Genomic DNA, 27,705 nt, shown 5'->3' on the forward strand with positions numbered 1-27,705 from the left:
TTTGGAAGAAGAGTGAGATGCTCCAGTGCTTCTGCGAATATCCTATGCAGACATTTACATAATTAGCCACCATTAGACTTTTATTTTGGAGCCGAAGTCGATAATTACCCAAACAAAAGGTATTTTGCCATTCTTTCCCCGTCTTGAATAGCAATTGGAATGCGTGCGCACATCATCTGTGAACATGCTGCACTGAATCAACAAAGACCGATGATGAGTCTGATCAAAGCCCAACATCCATCATCCCAACGCGGTGATTTAAACACCTCAGACAGGATCTGCGGTTACAATGTGTTTACTCAGTGAAAGACAAATACCCTCTGCATCGAACTTGATTCATTAATACTTAAACAGAGAGTAACAGCAAATGACTTGGCTACATGTTTTAAAAAGAGAGAACCGGTGGCTCTTGTTATAAGCGGTTGTGCATAGACTGTATAAAAGATGGATGACGTGTTACCACTTCCTTCCTCCTACTTAACAATAATGAAGCCAATAAATATCCTGGATACGGTCTCTGGGTGGAGCCATAGTCGTGAAGTTTTAACCCGGTTTTAACTCAAATAACTAATTAGAAAAACTACATTAGAGTAAAAGCAACACTTGAACACAAGTGTGATAAGAACAACTTAAAATTAATCATTTAGGTTAAAGAGAGCGAAAGGTCAGAAGCTTTGTTTATTATAATCAAACAAAAAATTTTTTTTTAAGTGAAAATCTAGTTTGAATTTTGAGTTTTGAATTAAGAATTATTGCAGTAACCAGTCTACCTAAAAACAGCATCACTTGTATTCTTTGTACCTATTGCCCATAATGCACCAGTGATTTGGACTGCCTGACCTGAGGCTGTGTGTAGTGGATGCAGAGGGACCTCAGACTCGGTGAGATGATTTCAAAAGGACATATGCTGCGTCCTCCACCAACTGTTGTTGTCATTCACTGAGACTGTGCTACGATCATCACAGCAGTTGTCTAATGCACTGGTGTGAGCATGTGTGAGGACGACACACAAGCTCATGAATCACAACCGTGTTGCTGCGTGTGAACAGTACCTACGAACACATTTGCACTTATTGCACAGATGGAGGAAACAAGGTGTGGAGAGAAGCAAATTGAAAATCTGTCCGAGTGCCATTGACGGATTGCATGAGGGAAAATTAGGTGAAAAGAAGAAATCCAACTGGAAGCCAGCAGATCTAATGCAGGGAAGTTTTCAAAACTTGGATGGATTAACACAACACCCTTGATACGCAGCAGGTATCCTGTATGATCCTACACCGAGAGGATTACCACGCCGAGGCTTGGCAGGGGCGAAGCTGTTACTGCTGCATGGTTACAGGCCATTTCACTGGCAAAACAATACAGCAGCATGTGATCATGGTGACACAGTGGCCCAGCCTTGAAGCAGGATGTTCCTGAGTTTAAGCATGACCTGGCCTCCCGGGACTTCTCTTACTCTCTGTTTAGTCCAACGTCACACACGTTGAGCAAAGCTGTGATTTTCTTTAAGCTTGAATGTGTCAGTCGTCTGAGGGACTGGAGACCAATCTAGGTGCTCCGAGCTTCTCATAACCCTGATCAGCAGTCGGTATGAAATATAAATTAATAATCCTCCATTAGGAGGCTGATTCTGAAGACAAAGAAAAGCTACTTTGAACCAAATTGCCACAAAATCATTTTCACATAGACAGCGCAGCCAAGTTCAATGTTTTCTGGATAAAAAAAAAAAAAACAGATCCAGTTTTTAATCTGATAATGATAATCAATGAAATGTCAAAGAATCATCAAGGTTAACCCTGCAAACTAATTTCCAAAACACAAAATTTGACCTACTTATACTGCAAAATGGAAAGGTAAATGGTTGCAAGAATCATCAATCAAATACAGGCTAGATATCTCAAGAAAGTATTAGAGCAATGCATTCAACATTTGTCTCAACACTTCACTCAGAGGGGAAGTGGTAAACAGACTGCCTGCCTTCCATAATAAAAAATGAGACGGTTGAAGCTAAGTTACTTTCTTTATCGCGGCAGGGCTGCATTTAAAGAATACAAGTGCTCTTGGCAAATGTCAAATGCACATTATTGCACGATTTTGCTTCCTTAGTTGAGAGTCAGAAAAAGTCAAAGGACACAACATAGCCCCCTAGAAGAGAAACATATGCAGACCAAGAAGGCAAACAGGTCAAGTTTGGCAAACTGGAGGGCAAGTAGTTTATCCAAGTCAGAATTTTGGTCTCTCCTTTGAAATAAATTTGTCAAAAAGCAGATGAAGAAGCCTGACCCAGTAGTTTTGGTGATTAAACCTGGCCAATCTTAATCTAGCAGCAAAATAACAACCTTCTCAAACTGATATCTTGACAAACTGTGCTTGTACATCCCACTGTGATACAGTGCAGCAAAACCGTAGATTAAAAAAACAAAACTGTATTTGGATTAAAAATCATTTGAAACCAACCTTAAAGAAGTTCATGGTGGCGCCATCCTCTATCACCCCATATTCTATCTTCGTCTGCTTGGCCAGGTCATCAGCAGAGTCGATGGGCGACTCCATCCTCTCCACAGTGAGGAAGGCAGCCAGGTTTGCCGTGTAGGAGGAGATGATGATGAGCGTGAAAAACCACCAAATTCCTCCTACAATTCTTGTGGAGAGGGCTTTCGGCATGAGTTCAGATCCTGAACGAGAGGAGCAGAGGGCGAGGGTGAGGTCTGGTACGGCACTAGATATGAGAGGGGGCAGCATCTAGGCCAGGCCAGGCCGAACCAGGCCAGGCCATCTGCTGCCTGGATCACACACACTCAGAAACAGACACACAGAATGGACAGAGTAGGCAGGCTTGTGGCTGGACCTTGTGATTGGTGTTTGTTTTTTACGTTGGTGATGTTAATACCTCTGGTGTACCTTGAACTGCCTGACTGTCTTAACTCCTTGTATTCTTAAAATTCAAAAATGTGACAAAAATGTGCACGTACATGGCAGAGGGATATTTATTTGCTCATTTTTGTCGTGAAGCATGGGGCCATAGGGACCACTTGGCAGGGAATTTGGCCAGCTACTCCATCTGGAAAGCTGAACCCCATGCTAGCTTGTCAGACAAAAAATACGTATTTTTAGGAAGGCTGGCCACCAAGTGTCTTTGTTGCAAACCAGACCAGTTTTTCAGAGTTTATTTCACAATTATATTGTGATCTTTGTCATGCTTTTGTGTGGTGCACTATATTATCACTTATCATAGGTTGTAATTTTTAAGGATTGTAGTGCTTCAAGGAAGCGTGCAATATGAGCTGGATGACATATGGGGGAAAGAGTGCTTCAGTAGAGATTTGGATGGAACAGAGCAGCGTACAGCAGAAACCATGATGGGCCTTGAAGATTAATCCTAATTCTTAAACAATCTTCATTTAGTTTGTATCTACATCAACTCCATAACCTAAAGTATTTGAAACAGGCAAAACAAGATGGAGGGTGGGGACAGAAGAGAACAGAACAGTGTGGATCAGTTGACTCATCACCACTGAACGAGTGGAACATCTTAAACAGTTGGGCAGATGTTATGGCCTCTCGCTAGGTGGAACAGCCGAATGGTTTCTTGGCAAATAATTACCGAGCCAAACCAGCCACTTGTTTTGCCGTACCTACTTGTGAAGTGATTCAATAAATCACTTCGATTTGAACTCCTCACTCCTCATGCCGATGTAAGACCAGACCTGTCAAGCTGGTCAGCAATTGCTCAACAGTTGTTCAAATCAAGTTGTATTCAGAATGTATAGCGAACCTGTGGGATGTGTGGAATGTGCATGTGTGGAATGAGGATGAGCTATGTTGACCAGGCGAGGGAAGGTGCGCCCAGATTATAGCAGGACTATTCACCTCAAGCGGCTTAGGCAATTGAAAGCTGGGATTTTATACATCGACTCAGAGGGAGAGCTCACAAAGAGTCAGAGAGATAGGAGGTTAAGAACTCTACGCTCCACTCCCTTTGTGAGAGACTCTATCGGCACTCTCACTTTTAATCAAACTTTCCTCCCTTCCCACAGTTTCCTGAGTGAGCTGTCTGGTGGAAGGAACATGCAGAGAAAGCCATAACCAGATGGAGGAGGGGATACATTAGGTTTAACAAAGATTATCTTAAAGGTTAATTTAAAAAAACTGATAAACTGAATATGTCATGCATATGCAGACTTTCTAAGGCTATGCAAATTGCAATGGTCTCTTTATGAAGAGTAATAGAGTGTGTTGCAAATAACTGGCTCTACATTTATTATTATTGGAGGATATATTCAGTTTTGGCAGTCCTAGAATAGATCATGCAACATATGATGATAAATGCTTGTGACATAATCAACACAATCATTATCATACATTGCAGATTATGTTAAACTTTCACTATGCCATTATTACATGTGTGAATGCTAACACGTTTGTGTTTTAGTCTGAGTTGATCTCAGTGTTGCATTTTACATTCAACTACAACATATGACTAGACAAGTTATAAAACTGTGGAACTTTGTGGCACAGTCCTAAACTGGTGCTGATTGAATAGCAGGGACTACTTTGTGTGGAAGAATACCTTCAGACTTTGCAAAAAATTTCCCCAGGTGTCTATTTTCAGGCCCCTGCTGATTCATTTGGATTTTAACTGTGGCGACACTCACATTTTTGTATTTAAACATGATTGTGTCTGAGCGCCCAAACTACGGCCCGCGGGCCCTCTGCGGCCCGCCATCCATTTTAAATTTGTCCGCCTCAATTTATCAATTAAGAAGCACTTAAATGGCATTTAATTACAGCACTTTGTCGTTTTGAAATTGTACTTTCTTGATTCGTGTTGTTCTGGGTTTGTCCCCTTGAATGCACTTATTTTAAGCCGCTTTGGATAAAAGCGTCAGCTAAATGAAATGTAATGTGATGGACTATGGCCCACTGTATTGCAGCTGGCCCTCAGAAAGCCCCCCCCCCCCCCCCCCTGTCAACAGTCCGCTTATTTTTTTCTAAATGTGGCCCTCGGGATAAAAAGTTCGGACACCCCTGAGTTAAACCCTCAGACCTCTTCTCTAGCTCTCGATATGTCAACAAAGTTGTAGTTTAAAAATAAGTGAATAGTTTACAGCCAATATATGTGTAATTTGATGATGTATGATAACCTGTACAAATCTCTCAGATCGTCTCTGACAACTCTGCTTACTGCTCCCAAAGTCATATTCAATCAGTGAACAGCTGCATTTTATGCACCACATACTATATCTGGAACAAACACCTGGGATCCAAATACATACAAATTCTCTGTGGCTTCACATTAAAACTATGTGTGTGTGTGTGTGTGTGAGTGTTTGCACAATGACTGAAATATGCATACTCAATGTTTCCATCAGATTGTGCACGAGCCCTGTTTCCAGTTAGACAGAAATGGGTGGAGAAATGCCCTTAAACATGAATTTACATATTAGTACCTGTGCCTGCTCCACTGCTCATTAGACCTGTCAGTGAGGGGAACGGCAAAGTAGAAGTGCAGATTTATGGATTGTGTTCCATCGAAGGTCTCCAACAGCCCCAGAACAGCTGTCATAACTGTCATAATAACTATCAAAACTGCTCGGCACTGCTGTGGCTTTTTATAGAGCCCAACCATTAATTCATCCCACGTACCTGTGAACCATAGTCCCTGTGATATTTCAGTCATTATATTAAATGTCTTGAGGATGATTTATTATGATTTATAGTTCTTTAACTGAAACAGATTTTGCCGGAAAGCTAATTTACAGCTTTGTATAATTGCTGACAGGTAAACAATGGCTAAAATGTAGATAAAATAGATAAAGGTCGTTGCACACAGTCTTTTTTTATCAAGCTCATAAAAGAACTGTTTCTTGTTATTGTGCAGATTGCTGAGCAGATATTACAAATAAGACCACTCTCAGAAAAAACGCCTAAACATTTTAATTGACAAGGTCTCAAAATCATTTCAATTGGAGCTGGTTTGAGAAATCCATGTTTCTGATGTATGTTGATATATGTAGATATGCATACCTACCAGTGTATGTGCTGAAAACACCAAGTATGGATGGATTTATTGTCCTTTTAAACATCTGGCACCTGAGGCAGTCTGCTAAGTTATCAGTCAAGGATTTGTGCTTCAGTTTGCAACCGCCTTTGATTAAACCATATTTAAGCTATTTATTCATGTATTATTCAGTTTATTTTCAATCATATTGATCATCTCCATGGATTACCTTGTGATTATTTATTTATTAAATTAATATGTTATTTGGAACCTTTTATCATTAATGTAGTAATTGTTCAACATAGATACATTTTTCCCCTTAACAAACATTTATTATGTGTGTTAACATTACCCCTTTGAACTTAAGTCATTGGGTAAATATAAGCAGAAGATAATGTTTGGGAAAGTAAACAAAATGCAGTTAAAAACAATAACTAAAGGTTTGTAATTATTTAAATATCTAGTGATGGAAACTCAGATGTAAAAAGCTGAGGCTTGCCCAACTACTTTCATTAAAACAATGGCTTTTGTATCAGTGATATCACTTAAAACATAGGTAACCCATTAGCACTGGCCCCTGACAACATATTATCTGTTTAACCTCGTGTTTGCGTCCGACTATACTAGCAAAGTCACAGGTTAACCACCAGCCACCTACTTTGTCCATCCATCCAACCAAAAAGAAAACATGAAAAAAGAATCCAAGAAACAGACATAATCACATATCCCTCAGTGCTATTAGCCACGGATTCTGCTTGTTCTGTGTCGGTCCCATGACAAGCGGATGCAGGTTTGTACAAATGTGGAACATGTTACCAGTTTCTCTGGGCTCCTTATCCTGTTCCACCTCCACGTCCGACACCAGAACATAGAGGAGGAGCGACCCGCTCAGAGAAGCGAGTCGTACCCGAACAGAGCCTGGTTGGGGCTGACTGTCATGTACCCAAGGTAACGTCATGACCAAACAGCACATCCCACAGTTTTCTGGGGGGCGGTGCTAGCCACCGGGCAGGGGAGCCTCTCTACAGTGTAGACCAGCACGGTGCCATGCAGACACTGTGTCTAATCCCTCAGCCACATCTTCTCAACTGGTCAACCCTCCAGATCGGCCCTGCTGGCTTTGTTTTTAAAAGCATACTCCACTACACCAGAGTGCTTCTTCTAGCTTAACACATTCACATACATCTTTGTTAGTCATAAGCATGTTTTCTGCTCAATGTTAATGGTATTGTTTTTTGGGAAGGTGAGGTTACAGTCAAGCCATTTGAATTTTATCTCAAATCATTTGAATACTTGCATCTCATGAATAAAATATATGAAAATATGTTGACAAAAGGTTAGTAGCTATCTGTGGAGTTTAGTAAACATGCATTAGAAGTAAGTGATAGCATGCAGCCAGCCAAGAAGAGATTAGTTATCAGCTATCAAATCCTGGGAAAGATTGCGATGTCTGTGGACAAAGGGGTCATTTCACCCAGGAAAGGTTTTTTTCCCCTCACTTACCTCTGGTGGTATCTAGACATGGCGACAACATAAAAAACTAAAATTAACATTTAACTATTATTATACATCTGCCTTAGATACAATAAGACATAATAACCACAAAATTATATTTTGTTTTAAAATGTACAACTGGTTTATTGTCAGGTCCTGTCAGTTTAGTTTGTGTATTTCTGTTTCTGTGTTTTCTGTTTCCTGTTTTATTTTGTAGTCTCTGTTCCTTGTGGGTGGTTTCTGTCTTCACTTCCTGTCTTGGTGATTGTGTTTCTAACTCCTCATGTGTTGCACCTGTGGCCAATTACCCCTGCCTTCCCTGTGTGTATTTAAGCCTCTTTCTTTCCCCTTGTCCTCTGTCGGGTTGTCTGTTTTTCAAGCCATGTTCCGGTTCTTGATGTGTTCCATGTTGTTGTCTAGTAAGCTTCCTTGTGTTTTTGTCTTCTTGTTCTGGTTCATGTCTTTTCAGTGTTTCAATTCCTTTAGTGTTTGTTTTGCGTTTTGTTAAGTTAAAGTCTCTTTTTGTATTAAATACACCTTTTTGTTATATACCTCTGCTACTGGGTCCATCTCCTTTCCTCAAGTCGTGACAGTTATTGCTTTTAAATGTTAAACTGTCCTAAACCTAACAATATTGTCTCCGAACCCTAAACAAACTATGACTGGAAACTAACTGAAATCCACATGGGTATAAATAGCCTAATAACAGCTCTTAGCTTTTTTATTCACCAGAGTAAAACAAGACACTTAATTTTTTTTGTTTTTGTTATTTGGGTGAACTGACCCTTTGAAGCAGCTTTGGCTGTGGCAGTTAGCTCTGAGTGCTGAGTGCAGGGACACATGCTTTCAAAGCCCTAACATCTCCACTACTTCTTATAAATATGTTGTAACCTACTGTCAATAGCTTATTAAAAACATATGCAACATATCCCCCATTGTGACAGGAATTGTGAGGAATATAAGGCATTCCAAAATGTTATTTAATATTTTTCAGTCTAAAGATGCCAACAAGTTGAGAAGATATGGCATTAGTTTGGCAGAAGGAAACAAGACCAAACAGGCAGGGTAAGCTTCTGAGGTCACATTCTCATTCAATTTCACCCAACTGATTCATCTCAGGAATTTTTGGTGGGTGCACTTACCTGTTCACATGGCTGTGAATTGGTGGGGAAAGGACAGGGGGGGAGGGAAGGGAGGAGTTAGGGATCAGGGTAACATGCACCATCCCCATTCACTGATCACATCATTCAAATCCCACTCAGTTCATCCTGCTGGATACTACCAGGGAAGCATCTAGCTACATGCACAGAGGCCCCCATGCATGGTCACGGGCCTGGTCAAAGGGCAAGGTTGACCCCCAGCAAAAAGTGGGACTTGTGCTAGAGAAAGGGGGCAGGCAGAGGCGTCTACCTTGCTGCATGAGAGCTCCAACTCCGAACCAGAAACTATTTAGCAGGGTGAAATTGTTTTCCACTACATCCGAGTCAGGGTTGCAAGGGTGGGGGTTATACCACTCGTAGGGACTAAACCTGTGACAGGCAACAGAGAACACACACAGATTTGTATAATTTTACTGCAGTTGCATGAACACAAGACAATTAAAGAGACCAAGGGTGGTCTTCCTACCTGGGGAGACAGGGGAGAGAAAACAGTTAAGTAAGTCATGTACAGAGATGACACGCCAAAAATTAGGCCAGAGAACAGTGATACTATATAACCAATGATCCTTGCTTTTCCCTGTGTGTACAAACAGAATGCTATGCTGTTAAATGTCAAAAGAATTCAGTAAATAAATTACTTTCAATGTTCCAGAATGACTATTCATCTATATATCTCTTGTGTATTGTTCAATTTGAATAACATACAATAGGTGGGGAGTGGGCTCAAATGAACGCCACTCGCATTCCAAAAGTGGCTCCTCATGTGGGGGCGTGCTCATATCAAAGGCAGTTCCCTCAGTAATTTAATCGATGGGGTCTGAAAATAACTCCATTGTCAGACGAGAAAAGAAACTAATAATCCCCATAATCTTGGAGAAGCATTAATATTCAGCAGATCAAACGGCTCATTCCCATCATGCCCACGCCAGCCTCGGCACTCCCCCGCACTCGACACACTCCTCAAGCAGAGGGATTTTTCATTTATTCATGTTAAATAAAAGTGACATTACATTAGTAAAGGTTGATTGGTCTACAATTAAGCATCCTGACCTGATTTGGTTTGTGCTGGAGTAGCGGGGGGAACCGGGCCCTATCTTGACTCAAGCTGTTTAACAGACACCACGGTTTGGCTAATCAAATTGAAATGCATAATATAGGACTTGTCTCAGTGTGGGTCTTTTTTTACTGTGCCTGGAAGTCACGAATGATCACCTTGAGTGGATGTAACATCTGCATGGAGGATAATATCAATGAGGCTGCTATGCCTCTGCGTTTTAAGAATTTGATCTATTGTCCTCTGGGTAAAATACAGTCGCACTGCATTGCATACTATAATGCATGACTCCATATGAAGATGTATGGCTGTATCGATAAAATGACAGCATCATAACTGTACCTTGTCATTGACTAATGGGCTTTGCCATTATAATGTGGTTAGGGGGGTTCCTTTTTCACCCCTACAGTACTCGGGAGGATATTGTGTGTATAGCTCAAGGACCTCTGAATGTCCCCCGATTTCTGCTTTAAGATAATCCTTGGCCTTAAATCAATCCATCTGCTCATTCAATTTGCCCCAGATTTGCTTGCTTGTCAATTTGCAGTGCCAAATTGAGTTCAACTGAACTGCCGCCTCGCCGTGGCGTATGTGACTATGTGACCCAATCCCTTTCACAGAGGTCTCTGAATACATTTCCCCCGGTCGTGTCACGGAAAGCCAATTACAGCTCACCATGAACATGGATGAGCAAAGTTGTCCTCAGAGCCGTACTTGATCGTGGGAGTAGCTGAATGGACGGCTGCTGGTTGGCTAAGGGAACGCTGAACCAGTGTTGTTTACAGCAGACGGCACAGCTTAACCTGTCCCTCACTGTAGCGCTGTACTCGGTCTGTTTGCTGTCATTTTGATCCAATTACATTGCCCTTACATTATCTCCGGTCATCTTTGCTCTAGAGGAAGAAACTTTGAGCAAGGTCAGCGCAGAGATAAGTGTGGACAAAAAAGCGAGGATTTCACCAGCGGTGCAGAAACATTATTATTTTTTTTTTACATCTTTCTACAAGGGCAAGGTCAACCTGCAGAAACTCCAATGACGATACATCTGATAGTGCAATGTCAGGGCAGATGAATCAAAAGGATCAAAAGAGTCCTGTTGCTCTGTGACACCTGGTGCACTGTTGTTATGGTCTTTGAACAGCTCACACTAAAAGTATGATCGCTGAGGTTACAGTCTGACCAATTATGAAACAAAATTGACCACCAGCTCCCAGTTCTGGCTTCCAGTGTGTCAAGGTTTAACTGACTACCGCTTTTAAATCAAAATCATTTACCCATTTGAATTTATAGGAGCTCTTCTTTTCTGTAAATCTTTATTGTTTTGTATTGTTTTTTTTTTTTTTTTTTTTTTTTAATTTAGGAGGCCATTGTTTTCCAGTAATGTTCCACAGATTTCATTTTGGAACTTTGGGAGCACAGACAAATAATGAGCTGCTTATGTAATTGATAAAGGCAACATGAGTTAAGGTTAAGCAACTACGTGGAGAAGTTCTGACTTTGTCATCTCTGGTCTGGCCAGAATAAAAAACCTAACATTAAAAGGCATTTATTTGACAAAATGGATATAATGATTTTTAAAGCCTCAACTCCATTATAGAGTTTAGAGTACACATCCCTGAGGAGTTCATATGTACATATCCAGAGTGTCCCAGTCAGAGGACTGCATGGAATTCACAGGAGAATTTCAACCACGTGATGAGGGCTGGGCCTTTAATTTGAGCACACACTAACCTAAAGGGTTTTTCATTTCAAATTAACGACAGATTCAACTTTAATGTGAAGAAAGAAGGATTTTGCAGATATAATAATAATCAATTTTTTTTAATTTTAGGCAGGCAAGAATAAAAAGTAAATATCATGAGTCCTAATTATTTAGAAATTACAAGACATATTCTGCACTAACGCTCTTTTAGCACTGACTCTGACTTCCACTTGTCCTAATAAAGCTGACAATATGGGGACGGTGTAGGGAAGCTGAATCTCCAGAGAGCAACCAGGTGATAATACACAGGCTTTAGCAGAGGCGTGATTCAATGTACGGAGCATTTTTCAATGGTTTCATCACCTGCGCCAGAAACAGCACTGATGTGTGTTGTCATCAGAGGGAACATAAAGGCAACACTAACATCAGTAACTGGACATATCCCTATGGAACTGGCCTGTACATGGAAGACGAAGCTGCCCTGACTGGAAGGTCGTGTACGTCAGTGCTCGTATCCAGTCAGTTTCTCACTCGTGCAAACAGTCAGTCACACTGTACGGCACAAACTCAAGCATACATAGATATAATGTGTAATGTCCAAACACACACACACATATACGTACATATATATGTATATATACACAAGCATATATACATATATAAATACAGTGGGACTAATCCTTGTAGTATTGTAGGTATGGTCTGTCAAATTAAACAGTTTGTTCTCTCTAACTTTTAGGGAAATGAGTGTGTGTTCTTACATGTGCTAACAGAAAGTGGGAGGAATACACTTCCTCTTCTACCATGGAAAGATTAAGTAGAGGAAGCAGGTTACACACGGCTAATTTGTGAATCTGAAATAAATCTGGATATATAGAAGAAGCAAAGATTGTCCAAAGACAAATGATCTGCTTTTTTAGGCTGAATACAACAACATTTATGTTGACATTTAGAGAAACAGGCTCATATGCTGCGTTCTCACCAAACGTGACATGCATTTTCACATTGTGGGATCCCTTGTCTTCATTCGTGTTAATAAATACATCCGGCGACGAGCTGAGGAGTACTGACTGCACTGACTGCAGCTGCTACGTTAGCAGAGGAAGCCAGCATAAGAGAGGTAGCTGGATGTTACTGTTTCCAGCTCTACCTGAGACTAACCAGTGGATGGTTTGATGACCCTCTAGCTCGGATCAATGCACAACCTGACTTCAGTTTTCAGTGCTGATTGCCTTTTGTGACATTGCATCATGCAAATGTTTTGCCAAAGCTCTAATCTTTTAACTTGGATGCAAAATTTGTGTCCAATGCCTCTATGCATTGTCACGTTATGTTTTCCCATTTCATAGAACATTTGTATTGTGTTTAGGTGTGAACGCACCATTGTAGCAACGTGAATAATGAGCTTTCAGTATCAAGGGCAGGGGTAGTGTGTCGTTCAAAGTGTCTAACCTTGATCCTAACTCCAACCTCAGATCAGTTAGAAGGTTCTTGTTGCCAAATCAAACCACACCTTTACCATAGAGGTGTCAGATGAAGAGCAAAATTTCAAAGTGATTTTTAAGCGTTTGATTTGTAGGCATTTGGAAAATAGCTTTTTTGTCTCTGTGTGCAATGACACATTACGAGGGTGGGGGTTAAGGGTGGGTAAATGTTGTTGTTGTCTTCCCTATAGTGCAAACAGTAAACCATAGCCAGCAAACCAGGGTAAGACAACAAAGCTGGTAAAAATGTGTTGTAGTGACCCTGTTTACTCTTTTATCCCTTGTTATATGCAGCCATGAAGACTACGATTTTTTTGTAGAAATACAGTTTATATAAGAACTATTTAAAGTGTAGATAGTTATTTCCATTAAAGTTGTGGTGATAATGGCCTGTGGATTATCTAGTGTTGAGTGATAGCTGTTGCTGGTAGATTTCGGCCTCTTAAATTTCTGTGGTAAACATTACATACTGAAGTCCATTCCCTTCCTCGTTTTGGAACAAATAAGTGGGTAAGAAGTCAGAAGATGTTTGACATATTATAATATAATAGTGTCACTGCATAGGCTCTTTTAAGACAGGACATATCCGAAAGATTTTTCTCTTGACAGTATGTAGTCAGAATTTAAGACCACTCATTCGATGACATTGTGTGAGATCGTTGTGTGCTTCACTTTACAGCACAAACATGCCACTGGAGCCCGGCATGCGTTTGTGTAAACAGGAGAAAAAAGGGTGAGGGTGAGGGGGACACTTACCAAAACACTTGCTTATTGTGATATTAAATACATATAGGTGCATATTCTGAGCCAACTTAGATGACAGTTGCCGCTTTTTTCTCTTATGTGATCATATCGCCAGTAACAATTGGAATAACGCACGCGTCAACGATAAAACTGGTGGGTCACGGCTGCAAACCAGCCGAAGTCTCCCAAAAGTTTTAGAGTCAACACAAACCTTTCTTTCTCTTTATTTTCCTTCACCATGCTTCAAACAGCCGCCACAAGCAAAGAGCCACTAGATCAAGTGCGTCAGCCTTCAAAAACGATTGGCCTGGTTTCATCAACTGAAGGGATTTGTCTGAGCAGAGACGCTAAAGGAAGAGACAACCGGTACAAACAATGTGTTGTATCATTTCCCGAGCCAAGCATTCTTGACGTCGGCTGCATCATAAACTAAACGCTGGAGTAGTCCGACAAAGAAGCAAACAACAATGTGCTGGGCTAATTGTACACCTGCCCACCCATTCTTACAGCAGTGTTAGTTGAGGTCACATTTAGTCTCAGTGGTGCTAATACAGCAAAGCAGCAGAGACCGTTAAAACATAAGTCCCTAGATTTTGACCATAAATCGATACTTTACCCATACTGCATCTTACCAAACTAACATAGTCCTATAACACTGTGCAATTCCATCACTTTTTACAATCGAATTTTCCAAATGAAACGCCATTAGTACAACTCCGAATGAGTTTTAGCACCCAATAAATCCTCGGAGCTGTTCACAACTAGCATGTTTGGATCAATGGATTTAAACTCTGCACCTATTGGTTTCGGTTTCTTTTGAACAAGTTTAATGTCGTATGAACTTTGTGGGCACTGATTAACTGCATTGAGAGACCTGGAATTGCAGGCCACAAACTTTGGTGCAGCTCTTCAGAGAGAGAAAAGCCACTGCAGAAAATTCAGGGAAAGGTTCTCTGGGAACACAGCATCCAGGTTGACATTTGGTAGCCAACAGCTGTTGATGCTTTGAAAGCCTCACACAGTGCCATGTATGGACAAGACAAGGTTAGCCATGAGAAGTATTGTCATCCTCATCAACAGGGATTTGCCTTTTCCTGCAACATGTTGTGTCTGGTGAGGTCTCTCAATGACAGTGATTGTGATATTAATTAGAGACTGTGAACCAAAATAAGCAGGGAAAAAAGGGGATAAACCATATTTCTGAGTCAAAGTTGGGTTTGAAACAAGGTGAAGGGGGAAAAAGAGAGAAGAAGACAGCATGAACTCTGAGACACTGGGGACAGCGAAGGAAAGGTGAGAGAGGGGCAGCAGCCGTTCACATCGAGCTCAACACATCCCACACGTATACTCTCATACACATATCCAAATGAGTGCACAACCTTTCTGCCACTCTCTCCGGCACATACACACCACGCTGGAAGCGGCTGATAGGTCTAACACTTCTCTAAGGTCTGTGAACCTGTGTATGTCTGCATGTCTCCTGATACCAATCTGAGCAGAAGCAGGCTAGGAGTAACTTCGCAGCCATACCAAGTTGGAATCAATACACACTTTCCCTATCAATGCCTGATGGTTAGGTGAATATCCACCTGACCCTTGATGGTTAAACTACATTAAACATATTAAAAGGCAATGAGCTTTTGTACATGACGACTGATTAATCTAAGTATTGTCGCAGATCGGTAAGCTTTAGCTATGTGCTCAGGATGCAGATCCTGAGATTAGCCTGTTGTTAGTCAGATGGACCAGGCTGAGCGAAGGTCTCTAAGCATGTGTCATACTGTGTGTGAAGCTGTGATCGCTGGGAGTGACATGTTACCTGGCTATGACAAACAGCACACAACTGACACCCAAGTAAGCCAGCAGAATATACATCCAGATATCAGGCGAGAGGGGGTTGAGGAAGGAGAAGACCCCAGGGTTGGTCCCGTTTGGCTTGCGGTACAGTATACTTATACCCAGCGTCATGAAGGGCTTGGAGAAGTCAATAACCTTCTCACGTGCGTACGTGATGGCAAGGGGAGCCACTGCCAGATCAGCTCTCTGTCAAAATCAAACATAAAGAGAAGAGGAATAGGCCATAAGTCACGAGAACAGGAAGCATTTAGAGGCAATCAAATTAAGAAAACAGGGTCTTTACACAAAATAGAGTCTGTCCTAAGGCACTTAGGAAGAAAAGCCCTCTTTCTCTTTCAACTCATCAAGTATACTCCTCCCGCTAAACTGCTACTAAACCTTTTTCTCTCTGGAAACTACATCAAGGAAATCATTTCCTTTCTTTACCTGCTTTCCCCTTTTTTTTAGGGTCGCTGGCAGCTGTAGCCTGTCACAGCACAATCATTTATACAATGTGCTGGGAGGTATGGAGACAAGTTGCCAACGCTTTGGTGGACCAGCACAAAAGGAACAAAAACGTAGCCGTCATTCCTTGAATTGACTATTCTGCCTGATCTTCAAATTTGGGGCTGTAAGAGGAAATTAGCAACTATAGAACAATTAATTTTGAATAAGGTCTAGAGTCCAGCCAATACATTTGTAGCTTGAGATTATTTTGTACCATTAAGGTCTTTCTTTTGTTTCCAATGTATTTAACAAACCAGAACGTTGTTTGATTAGGTGCTAGAAAAAATGCACAAGGCAGACAGAAAGCATAATTTGCATGCACTGTTGGGTAGTGAAATAAATGGATATGTTTCATACAACAGTGCAAATTGGCTATTATATTCATCAATTTCCCTACACAGTTGCATAAACAGGAGATCGATCCAGCTGAAGAACATTTGAAACAAATGCAGAACTTTGATAATTTTGTTTAAATGTTTGGTGAAGGTGCTGTGGCGGAAAACTGTTTGCATGTCACAGGCAGTTGTTTGTGCGGTACCCTCTATGGTTATCAACGTAGCACAACTCTTTGTTTGAGAAGAAAACACAAGTTGTATGTGAAAGCTGTGCTTCAGAGATCCAGAGAGGGGATGAGAATGTAGACTCTGCCCAGGAAAGTCCCTTTTATCATATCCGAGGTAGAAAGTATGTTTTGCTTTTGACAATTAATACATTTCAGGCTACACTGTTTCTATAAATGCAAACAATTGTGATTTATCTGTCAAAGATTAATCCTTTTTGTGTTATGAGGGTTGACTGAGCTCAGTTCTCACAGCTGTGATACATGAAACGTCCTGCTGATATGAGGCATTGCTAGATCTATTCGGCCGACTCTAACACAACCCACTGGATACACCACAATGTGTTTCTTTGCTCTGAGCATCACACGGACCAAATCACTTTGTGAAATTCCTTTGACAGGATGTTTCCAACTTGTTCGGCGCAGTTCAGCATTTCCCCCTCAACTGAACTCCCTCTCTGAGTCCACGCTCCCCGGTCTTCTGAGGCCTTGTCTACTGCAATAACCATCCATCTAAGTCAAGCCTGTCCAAACTATTGGGGACAAACACGTGCTGAACATCCTCTCGCAGGGGATTGGGGCCCTGACCCATAAAAAGACTGTCACAGCAGCCAACCATGGCTCTGATACAGAGCCGAAGCAGAAGACGAGTCTTGACCCCTTGTGGTTGCTGCCTCTAATGGGGTCAGATATTGACTATTGTGCATGCTGCAGCTGCTACTTTTCTGCACAAGCAGTTTATCCTAACTGAGACTTTGTCGCGCGTAATGATCTACACTGTGAGCAGATTGTGTGAGTTTGTGTGAGCTTGCGTGTGTGTGTTTTTAATAAGCTCTTTAGGGGAAACAACTCACAACAGAATCTATGCTCGACTCGCACCACTGTACTCTCAAATGGTGCTAGTTTACCTCCCTCTACTTTTTTCTCTTTCACTTTCTTCTCCTCGCAGTGTGTCTCAGTTTAATAATCCTCCGCATCTTAGTCTTTGCCGTTTCTAACCATATATGGAATGAGATGCTGACACGGCAGTTTACAAAGGATAAACAAGTAATGAATCTAGTATCAAAATAAAAAGAGAGAATACATTTCATACTGCACTACAACAAAATGTCCTTACGCACAAAAAGTGATGACAAGGATGAGGACATTAGTTTGTTTCTGATCTTCTGTAGCAGAAAGGTTTGGCGTGAAGTGAGAGGATGCAACACTCTCAAGATAATAGCTTGGTTTTCTCAGATGTTTAGTTAGCTGTCTCGCTGCCTTTTGCAATTTACCTAAATTGTAATACAGCTGTGAGCACATCTTGCATATTCTATGTGCGAAAATAGCAAAATCATAGAGTAAGTGTTTTTTCATTCTGTATACTGATCTTCTGGAGTGTTTCCTACTGTTCAGTGAAAAGGCACTACATCACAACTGCCTTAAATTGGTATGTTATACTGAATCAGGAAAAAGGACTGTTAGCTCTATTAACTGGGATAAAAGTAAACGAGTACAAATCAACAGCTTGCTGGTATAACAGTAATGCACCATCTTTAATATTCATGTTAGAGACTCACGTGGTCCATTAGCTCCTTCACCATGCCGTTCCACTGGCCTGCGTTCTCATCCTGGGCACCATATTTCCCATCTTCCACCAGACGAATCTCGTAAGTGAAGCCAAGGATGTTGGCCAGCTCCCTCAGCAGGTCTATACAGTAGCCCTCGAAGCGGTCGTTCCCGTACAGCGGCTTGTCAGACTTCTTGAACATCACATATGGCTCCTCCTGTCAGGGGAAATAGTGGAGAAGGGATGAGTCTCCGCAGCACTCGGCATCTTTTACCTTCCGATAAGGCCCTATCTGAGGGGGTGTCTGATGTGCGAGATATAGGCTTTTGAGCCGCGGCGCCCAAACACACTCTGGCCTGCTTAGTAAAGCATGTGTAAAGCCGCCGTGTTTGTGTGCCTGCCAGCAGTCTCAGTCCTGTGATGCGAGGTAGGGTGGGTGCAAAGTGAAGCATGACCATAATAAGAGATAATCCCCCATATCAATGACTCTGTGCTCCTCTTAGGCTCACAGGCTGGCCTCGTGCCCAGGCCCAGCTTTCAGGACACCACATGCTTTGTCAATAAGATAAGAGACGCTGATATACGGACCAAAAAAGAGAGAGAGCAAGAGCCAGCACATCCGCTCTGTTAACACAAACAGCTGGGGAGATTACTAATGTCTTCTTTCATACTGTTTCCTTCGCCCTCCCGCCTACTGAGCATCTCCTGCGCCATTTCCCTCCCTCTGCCCTCCACACTTCACGCCATGTTTTCACTTCCTCCTGCTTCCTCCCCTCTTTACCTTTTCTTCACGCACCATCTGTCTTTGTTAGCTTTAGACCCTCGCTGCACGTCCCTCATTTCCTCAACTCCTTTGTTTCTCTATCAGACAAATACATCCTAAAATGTATCAGCAAGCAGGTGTTGTTGTTTATTATATAAATGTGCCATGACTGAAACAAATCAATCCATTAAATGATTGCTACCAGCTCTTACATTCCACTGGATGGTGTTTTAATAGTATGCAGGAAGAAAATGTTAGCATAGGAAAGAACAAAACAAACAGCCCACAATGGGTTTGGTTTCTCTTGTAGTGTCAGGCCAAACAAACATTACGTTTTGTAGTAAACAGATGTTGAGGTAATGATAGTGTTATGGTAATGGAGCAAAAACAGAGCAGTTTGACAGTCGTGATGATTTTCCTTTTAATTCATGTGTTCTCGATCATTCCTGTTGTGACTGCGTCTGCTGAGAATGAATGAAGAGAGACGTTTCGCCTGGAGCAAACTCCAAGATGTCATGGGGTGATAGCTTGCAGCGTGACGTTCCGACAGGTGATCTCAACAACACACTCACTGACTGCGTGAAGTTCGTTGCCTAGCAGCAGTTTGTGTGTGTGCACTACATGGTTGCATTAATCTTGCAGGGTCTTCATTTGCTTTGACGTATGTCACCATGGACTTTATATTGTTCTTTTATTTCCATATGCTTCATAATGTTATTATTTATCACTATCAATATTTATTCCATTTCAATAGTATACAGTATTGATAATTAGTTGCATACCCAGGATAGAAGGAAATATATTTTTGGTTCAAGAAAAGTAAGCAAAGATAATTTGAGGTAGCTATATCGTGTGCTGCTAGCAAAGGAAATTAATAATTTTAAATTTAAATGAAAAGTCTATTAATCCTATAAGATGATTTTTTTTTTTCATCCAGCTTCTAAAATTCCTCACCGTTTTGCAGTGGAGAGTTCAGGTAGCTGTATTAATGCAAGGTGAGCACGGGTGACACAGACGGAGCAGTTCTGTTCAAACAGCCAAAGTCTGGATATGAAAACTGTAATTTCTGTCTGTTATATCACTGCGAAGATTTCCCACTAACTTCCCCAAGCTATATTCATTAGTATAATTGGGAGTTGCCATCGTGATTATTTGTAAATCTTTCTCCTCTCTAAAATACAAATACGATCAGCCGGAATAAGCAGCTTTGGTCCCAATTTAAACTCAATGCAACCATCAATTTAATCATTGCTGACACAGCTCAGCACATGTTATATTTACTGTAGCTCACATAGCATCTCAGCAGCTGCAGTAGAGCAGGGATACTGATGTAATGTTGATGAAAGAGCAGAAACCAGTGTGCCCACATACAGATCAATACCAGAGCAACTACAACGTCAACATTTACAGTCGACACCAAAACAAACTAGGACCGTGAAAGTGAAATCAAGTAAATACACTCTGCAGCAAACAAGACGTTACAAACAAGACGCAATTGTACAATATCATTGTGGCATGTTGTGGCTGTTGTAGGATCAGCATCTAATGAAGAGAGCAACTTCCTGACAATCGAGCAAGAGGGTAAAAATATTTTGGTGTCTCTTGAGGTATGTGAAAGCCAGTGAATGCAGGACACATTACAAAGATAGAGAGAAGAAAGTTTTTCACTTAATATCCTGCGTGTTAGTAGAGCACAGTCAATCAAGACACAGTAACTGAGAAGAAACTGGCTTCTGATATAACAAGACATGACCTAAAGCAGACCTTAAACTCCATCATGAACTTTTTTTAGAAAGCCTGGAACAGTCCCCTGACTGAAACATCATTGAAAATCTGTGGGCAGATCCTAAACAAGCTGAGAATGCAAGTCAGCTTAAAACATCTTAAAAAGTAAAGGGATTGGTGGGAAGATTTGGGGGAAATCAAGTCAGGGATAGAAACACAAACAGCTGTGATATCTGTGGACTGCAACGTATTGCTTTGACAAATGCCAAAAATACATTTTTTTGAAAATCTTTTTAAGCTTAAACAATATGTCGTTACCTTACACATACTTGTTACTACAGCCCTGTAGTTTAAGGTGAATAAAAGTGTACATGAACATGTACAGTACCTCCCTCATGATGGTTTTTAAACCTGCACTGTCGTACAAGAACCATTCAAATACAAGCCAGCAACTGTTGATTAACATGTGTCATCCAGATGACATGTACTGTATGTGTAAACTACAAGTTTTTCTTCTTCTAGACATTTATTTGCAACATCTATCAATCCAAGGTGACAGCAGGGTTTTTCTGTCTTCCCACTGCCATGGTAACAGAAAAGGTACTTCAGTAGTAATGAGTCAACCAAACATTTAGTTTTCCATGGTCTCTTATTGCTGTTTGCAGAAGTCTCTGACTGATACCACTAACATAGGAGTCTAACAGGAGGAAGAACTTTCCTAGTCAAAAGTGCTTTATGATGTCAGTCGAAGTTTCTCCTATAATTGTGCGTTTCGTGGACTTATTATAGGCCCTCCCCAGGCTTTTGGAATTGGTGAATACCACGTGAACGCACCGAGTTGTGACCACATAATGCATCAAAGGGACTGGTAACTCACTCAAGGTAAAATTCTCATTTTTTAAATAGTTATCTTCCTTCTCATTTAGCTTTTCCTCACACTCACCCTCAAGTTCATGCATTTTATCAACGCTGCTCTTCTCGGGTTTCCTCTCTGTCTTGTTTTGTCGAGGGCTCAGTGCAATGTGGCAGCTTTTGGGTGATTTGTGGCACAATTGGCAAAGACAGAGGGTGACTCCAGGTCAGTAAAATATCTAGATTTATTTATTTCCTTATTGTCCCTCTGATAAAGTGCGCGGTATAAATGTGTAGTGGGGGGGTATCATTTCACAGCTGTTGTGCGCTCCGGGAGGCGCACTGCTGGTGGACAGTCACCGTCTGGACCACTGAGTTAGCCCGTGAGCGTGGAGGGAGGGAGCCGGTTCTCTGGGGGATACAGAGCCGCCAGACTCCAGCCAGTTATTGTGCAATTTATCGCTCTGCTCACTCACAAAGCTCGAATACGAAAAGATAACGTGATTTAAGACGTTTGGAGAACGACATCATGGCCAGTGACACTTTAGTGAGAAAGCAGAGGCGCGTCAGTGATTCTTTTGCCAGTGGAGAAGGCAGATGAGCGCTCTGAGCCCATCACTGTGGCGCACTCTCCGTCAGCCTGGCATCACTCATTGATGGCCAACTCTCCGCCACAAAATGGGTTTGTCGTTCGCCGTCTCCTTCTGGCGCAAGGAGCCTCCCACAGCTCTCCTTGTGCTGCAGTGACACTAATGTCCAATCTGTGGGATCCCGCAGGTGCGCGCACACCATGACGAAATGGATGCAGACTGCGTTAAGTTTTTAACTTTCCAAACCGCTTTTTTTGTGGATTTACGGCTCTTAAAAGCTGAACCTATAAGGGACAGTATCACTTTTATGTGTATTTCCTTGGTGTGGTTATTTGCTGTCTAACAATTGGTTCCAACCATGCAGGCATTTTCAAGTTCCCTACTCAAACAAATGGGGGCGCTATAAAAACACACAACACCGTCCCTTGGGTAATATACAGTTGATTTACAGTCTATGGGTAAGACAGGTTAAATGTCCATTAGCTTCTGCACAAACTGATCAGTGTGGATTCATAGTGTTTGCATCCTGGGTGGAGCTAAAGATGCAGCGTCGTACTGCTTGATTTAATGAAACAGTGTGAATCGCTTTGTTTTTTAATTTCGTGGTTTTATTATTCACGTATTATTTAACAGCTGTTTAAAGACATGGTGCTTTTAACCATATCAGATCCACTACCAGTCGCCGTGTTCGTTTGACGACGTGACAGTCTGATGTCAATGACAGTTTGGCGTCTGGCGGTGCCCGATAGGGCCATGAAGTTTGGGGCTTTTTGCACAGTGAGCAGAATGTGGTGTCCTCCTAGGGCGTGGTCTCTGACCGTCATGGCGCCCGTGTGCTGACCCAGCAGAAGCCTCAGCTGCTGGTTCTCTCTGCTCAGGTCATCGTTGCATTTCTTCAGAACATCTCGGTGCACCAGAGTGGCATAAATGTGTCGCATCACAAGCCACAACTCTGGAAACTCACTCGACTCCTTTGCTTCTTCCTCCTCCGTCATGGATCCGTGACGATCTTCAGCTGAAGACGGTGACATGAAGACGTTCTTCTGCCCGCCCTCCAGCTTCTGGCACAATTCAGCGACACGTAAAACCCTCTCGCCATTGGCAATGATCGCCTTCAGTTTCTTGGTGGCGTTGTCGCTCTGCACGGTGAGCTCAATAAGCTGTTTCCTCGCCACCAATTGACTCCGGGTCAGCTGATCACGAAGCGTGTAAGTAATTTCCTTCTCCTTGTTTCTGGCGGCTGGCAGATCTCGCTCCACATACACCTTTTCTGTCTTATTAGAATGGAGCTTCATCCTCAGCTGAATAACAAACTCCTGCAGCTTTTGGACCCTCCTCTTGGTTTTCTCACTCGTCTGAATGCATTTCTGGGTTCTCAGGACAAGTCTATCAAGTTCTTTTGCTACTTTCTGCTGGAGCTCCAGAATGTCCTTCCTGCGTCGAGTCTTCTCACAAACTGCCATCATACCCTCCAGGACCAGAGCAGCTTTCCGGTCCACGTGATCACTCTCGGAAGATGCAATGCTTTCTATGTACAGTCTGTGGATTTCATTAATCACTTCTTGATGTTGTTGCTCCACAGTGCGCTTTGCATCTTCCAGATCAGCACGTTTCATCTTAGAATGTCCCAGCATCTGCTTCCTCTCTGATTTGAAACTGGAGTTCGAGCGCTGCAGTCCGTCCTCCCACTGTTGCTTCAGAAGCATTAGCTGTTTTTCCTGCAGAGCCCTCAGATGCTCGATTTTCTGCAGGTGGACCCTGCAAGCTTCAGCCCATTGATGCTCCGCCCCCTTCAGGTCGCTCTGCAGACACTCAATGACATTGTCCTTGTCCTCCAGCTGCCTCTCAAACGTCTGCTTGAGGATGTCGATGTCTTTACGTAGCTCGGAGGCCCGACTCTGACGCAGAACCGACCTCCAGCCTTCGTTGAGCTTCAGAAGGTTCAACGTTGTGTTTCTATCCGCCTTCTGCAACTTGTCCTTCAGGATCTGCTCCTTCTCGTGGGGCGTCTGCTCAACCTTCTTTGCACCACGTTTACCTCCCACACCTCGCTTTGCTTTCTTAGGCATGATGTTTAATGGTTGACTTGTACGTCAATGCTCTTTATCTTTCATTTAAATTTGGATTTCACTGAAATCTGTGAAGTTGGAAAAGTTTACTCATTTTTGAAAGAAAGAGTCTGCTCAGACAGTTGCATGCTTTTTGAAAACAACAAAATAAGAGAAAAACCTTGAATCTAAATCTATCAAACGAAAAACTGATAAATTATATACATGTTATAATTAAATAAATTATTTCTTCTTCCTATTTGTCCAATCTATTGCTGCCCAGCAACCAATATCAAAGTGAAGTAATGCCTTTTAACATCAGATGTCAAAGACATCAAAGTAATAACAGTGGCTTTGAAGTAAAGGAAAAATGGAGCGTTTAGGAATGAGGACAATGATTTAAAATCAAAGACAAACTATTTGCTCAGCAAGAATGTCACAAATATAAATACATACATAAAGTACTATTGTTAATTTCAATGTAGCACTTGTGAAATACTGTGACTAACCAGCATGGGGCAGATATTTTTTATTGAAATAGAAGGCAGAGCACAAAGGCTCTGGATTTAAACTCAGAAGAGAGGAAATCGTCACTTACTCGCTGTCTTCCCTTTAATTGTTTTATTTTTGGGAAGAAATAACAATAACAAGGCACTCCATAGGAGTGATGTGAGGAGGGAAGACATACACAAACTGATTATTGACAGTATATAAGTGTAAATATAACCAGGGAGAAACCGGTGTATTTTTATGCCCCACTACTTGAAGTTGTGGTTATGCGATTATGTACAGTAATGGTTTACTTGAAGACATTAAACTGACACCATAGATCATGCTATTCTGTAACAGAGACTGGGACAACATGTAGGATCTAAAGAAACAGCAATAGGCTGGTTTAAGTCATACTTTTTAGATAGACTCCAATTTGTTAACTCCTCCATGCACACAAAAGTTAGTCATGGAGTTCCACAAGGTTCTATCCTTGGACCAATACTTTTCAGTTTTGTTATGCATTCTTTAGGCAACATCCAGCTGTACTCGCTAAAACTAGTCCATGCCTTTGTTATTATTGTAAGTCTTTTTTTATCAGGATATCCCAGTAAGTCTGTGAAGAGCCTTCAGCTGGTCTTAAAAGCTCCAGCGTGAGGGCTGAGCAGAATAAAAATAAATCATATCACTCCTGTCTCAGCTGCACTGCACTGGCTCCCTGTAAAATTCTGAATAGAATTTAAGATCCGCCTCCTCACAAAGAGAGCCCTTACCAATCAAGCCCCTTATATGTCAGAGAGCTAATAACACTGCATTGTCCAAATAGATAACTTTTCTCCCAAAGCACAGGCTCTCCTGTGGTTCCTAGAGTAGAACTGGAGGTAGAGCCAACGGCTACAAGGCTCCTCTCCTGTGGAGCCAGCTCCCACTCTGGGTTCGAGAGGCAGACACCATCTCTATATTAGAGGTTAGACCTAAAATGTTCCACTTTGATAAAGCTTATGGTTAGGGCTTGATCAGGTGAGTCCTGAACCTTCCCTTAGTTATGCTGCTATAAATGTAGACTTCTGGGGGAATTCCCATCATGCACTGAGCTCTCTCTCTCTCAATGGCATGGTTTGATTTATGCAGCATGGTTCTCTACCTTCTTCCTACATGCTCCAATCCCAATAAATCATATACACACAAGTCCAGTGAAGTGCATCATCGGACACATAAACACAGAGTCCAGTAACATTACAGTAGATGTTTCGTTGATGTACTATACTTCTGTGGTTGTGCCATTTTAATCATTCTTTAGTAAAAATGTCCAATGTCGATTTCCTAACTTCAGAGGTGAAAGATGAAATGAAAACTCTCACTTTTATATTGCTATAGCTCTTTTCAATGCTTCTAACTGTCTGAAGTTGTTCCTAATAACATTAACAATTGCAGTGAGTGAGCATCTATAAAACAGAGACCATGACACCAGGAGCACTCAATCAGATACACTCATTATCAGTTTGTTACTGATGTGGTCAAATGTCTGCCCCAAAATGGTCTATTGGCAGGAAATAAAGCAACAAAGTCTCTGCTCTTCTAAAACATTTGTAAAGTAACTCAGCACTGTTAATGAAGCCATCAATTAAACTAGGTTATAAATTGGAATTACAGGAATTACATAACCATTTGGAACTCATTAAAATGATTTGTGATGATATGTTTTTTATTTATTTTTTTACGGTGAAAGTTCATTTCCCTCAGTAGTGGCTCTCTCGTCTGTTAACTGCATCCTGCACCCTCACCCTAACCGACTTGGAAGGTCCATCTGATGAAGAGTGGGGTTTGTCATCAAAAGATCCATAAAATACCGATGATTTTTTCATTCTAATTATTTTTATAGTTGTTTTTTGTCCAGTGTCCATAATTGATATGCTAAGCTATCATTTTAGCTTGTAAAATATATTAAAAACTTAGATTAAAAATCAGAAAATAGCCTGTGATGTCCTGAAATTGATTTTAGCAAATAAAAACATAAAACTTTGATTACATTTTCTCATACGCTTGACTTTTCTGTTCCTCCGGTTTGTCTTTTATATATATTTTTTTTCTCCTCATGGTTTATTGTGTTGATGTTTGTGATGATAACTGAGAAGGATTTGTCCATTATTTCTGTTTTTAAGGCTCTGCTGATTTATCAATGAAAACTATTCTGACATGAAAAAGTCAGCTGAGATCTTTTTTTGGGGGGGGGGGGGGGCATAATAAGATGTGTCAGTCTAGCCTGTCATTTGAACATGCTTGTTATACATGAACTAGTTTTCTACACTTAAGGGTGTTCAATAAATCTAAAAATTTTAAAATTCCACACCAACCAAATTGTTACAAATATAGGAATTATTTATATATACTTCTACAGTTGTGGCAGTATACCTACACTAACACAATATAGCATTAAATTTGTCATGGTGCTACTCATGACAAGTTGAAGAGCTGCATTGTTTAATTTAGAAGGCATGTGGACAATATGTATCTGAGCATTAGCAAGGAGAACTACTGCATTTCTCTTCCATCCTTTTTCTGTTCATAGTTTGTACTACAATCTGGTTAATGTCTCACAGATGATCAGCTGGTGACAACATTGGCTCCTGAGACTTATTAGAAAAATGAGATGCATTACACAGCAGATAATGGCTAGGATATGTTACACTAACAACATATGTTACATCTCCGGCATTTAGCTTAATGATCCTTCACAGTACTTATTTGTCAGTATGATCGATCGTAATTAATGTTACTGATCCAATTTAGAAATTCTTCTTCGACATCTGTCTATCCCCTGAATGTGACTCATGCTGGAAGGTCTATGAGCACTGGCAACAGTTTGTTTGCATTTCCTCCCATCTCGTCCAAGAACAGTTGCCCTGGTGCATATACGGCCAACTGGAGATTAGACTTCATATGAGAGCAGAGGTCATTTAATTTTTTAGCCAAACATTTTAATCACCAGGTTTACTGCCCCCCCTCTCTCTTTCATCGCTTTCTAGCTTGCTAGTTTCCTATTTCAATTTGTTTTCCTTATGTGCTGAAGAGACGGGGCACAGATTTGAATAGGTTCAATTGAATTCCTGATTGGCTGACTGACTAACAGATTTGCCAATGGATGAAC

The 27,705-nt window shown here is 41.4% G+C and overlaps 2 protein-coding genes across 4 annotated transcripts in view; both read right to left on the minus strand.

The window, feature by feature from the left end:
- grik2 (glutamate receptor, ionotropic, kainate 2) overlaps nt 1–27,705 on the minus strand; it is a 221,194-nt gene that overhangs the window by 43,612 nt on the left and 149,877 nt on the right. For all 3 annotated transcript variants that reach the window (XM_062399698.1, XM_062399699.1, XM_062399700.1), the window contains exons 10-13: nt 18,101–18,307; nt 15,459–15,682; nt 8,906–9,024; nt 2,458–2,675 (exon numbers count right to left, since the gene is read on the minus strand). In XM_062399698.1, the coding sequence (XP_062255682.1) occupies nt 2,458–2,675; nt 8,906–9,024; nt 15,459–15,682; nt 18,101–18,307 (768 nt within the window). The remainder of the gene's footprint in view (nt 1–2,457; nt 2,676–8,905; nt 9,025–15,458; nt 15,683–18,100; nt 18,308–27,705) is intronic.
- LOC133964385 (dynein regulatory complex subunit 2-like) lies at nt 22,647–24,089 on the minus strand. The gene has a single exon (XM_062398427.1). The coding sequence runs from the start codon at nt 24,087–24,089 to the stop codon at nt 22,647–22,649; it is 1,443 nt and encodes a 480-aa protein (XP_062254411.1).

The sequence above is a fragment of the Platichthys flesus genome, chromosome 11 (assembly GCF_949316205.1).
Source record: "Platichthys flesus chromosome 11, fPlaFle2.1, whole genome shotgun sequence".
NCBI lineage: Eukaryota > Metazoa > Chordata > Actinopteri > Pleuronectiformes > Pleuronectidae > Platichthys > Platichthys flesus.

What these genes read in the sequence shown, in the direction of transcription:
- LOC133964385 (XM_062398427.1), bottom strand. Translation starts at nt 24,089, where the DNA reads ATGCCTAAGAAAGCAAAGCGAGGTGTGGGAGGTAAACGTGGTGCAAAG.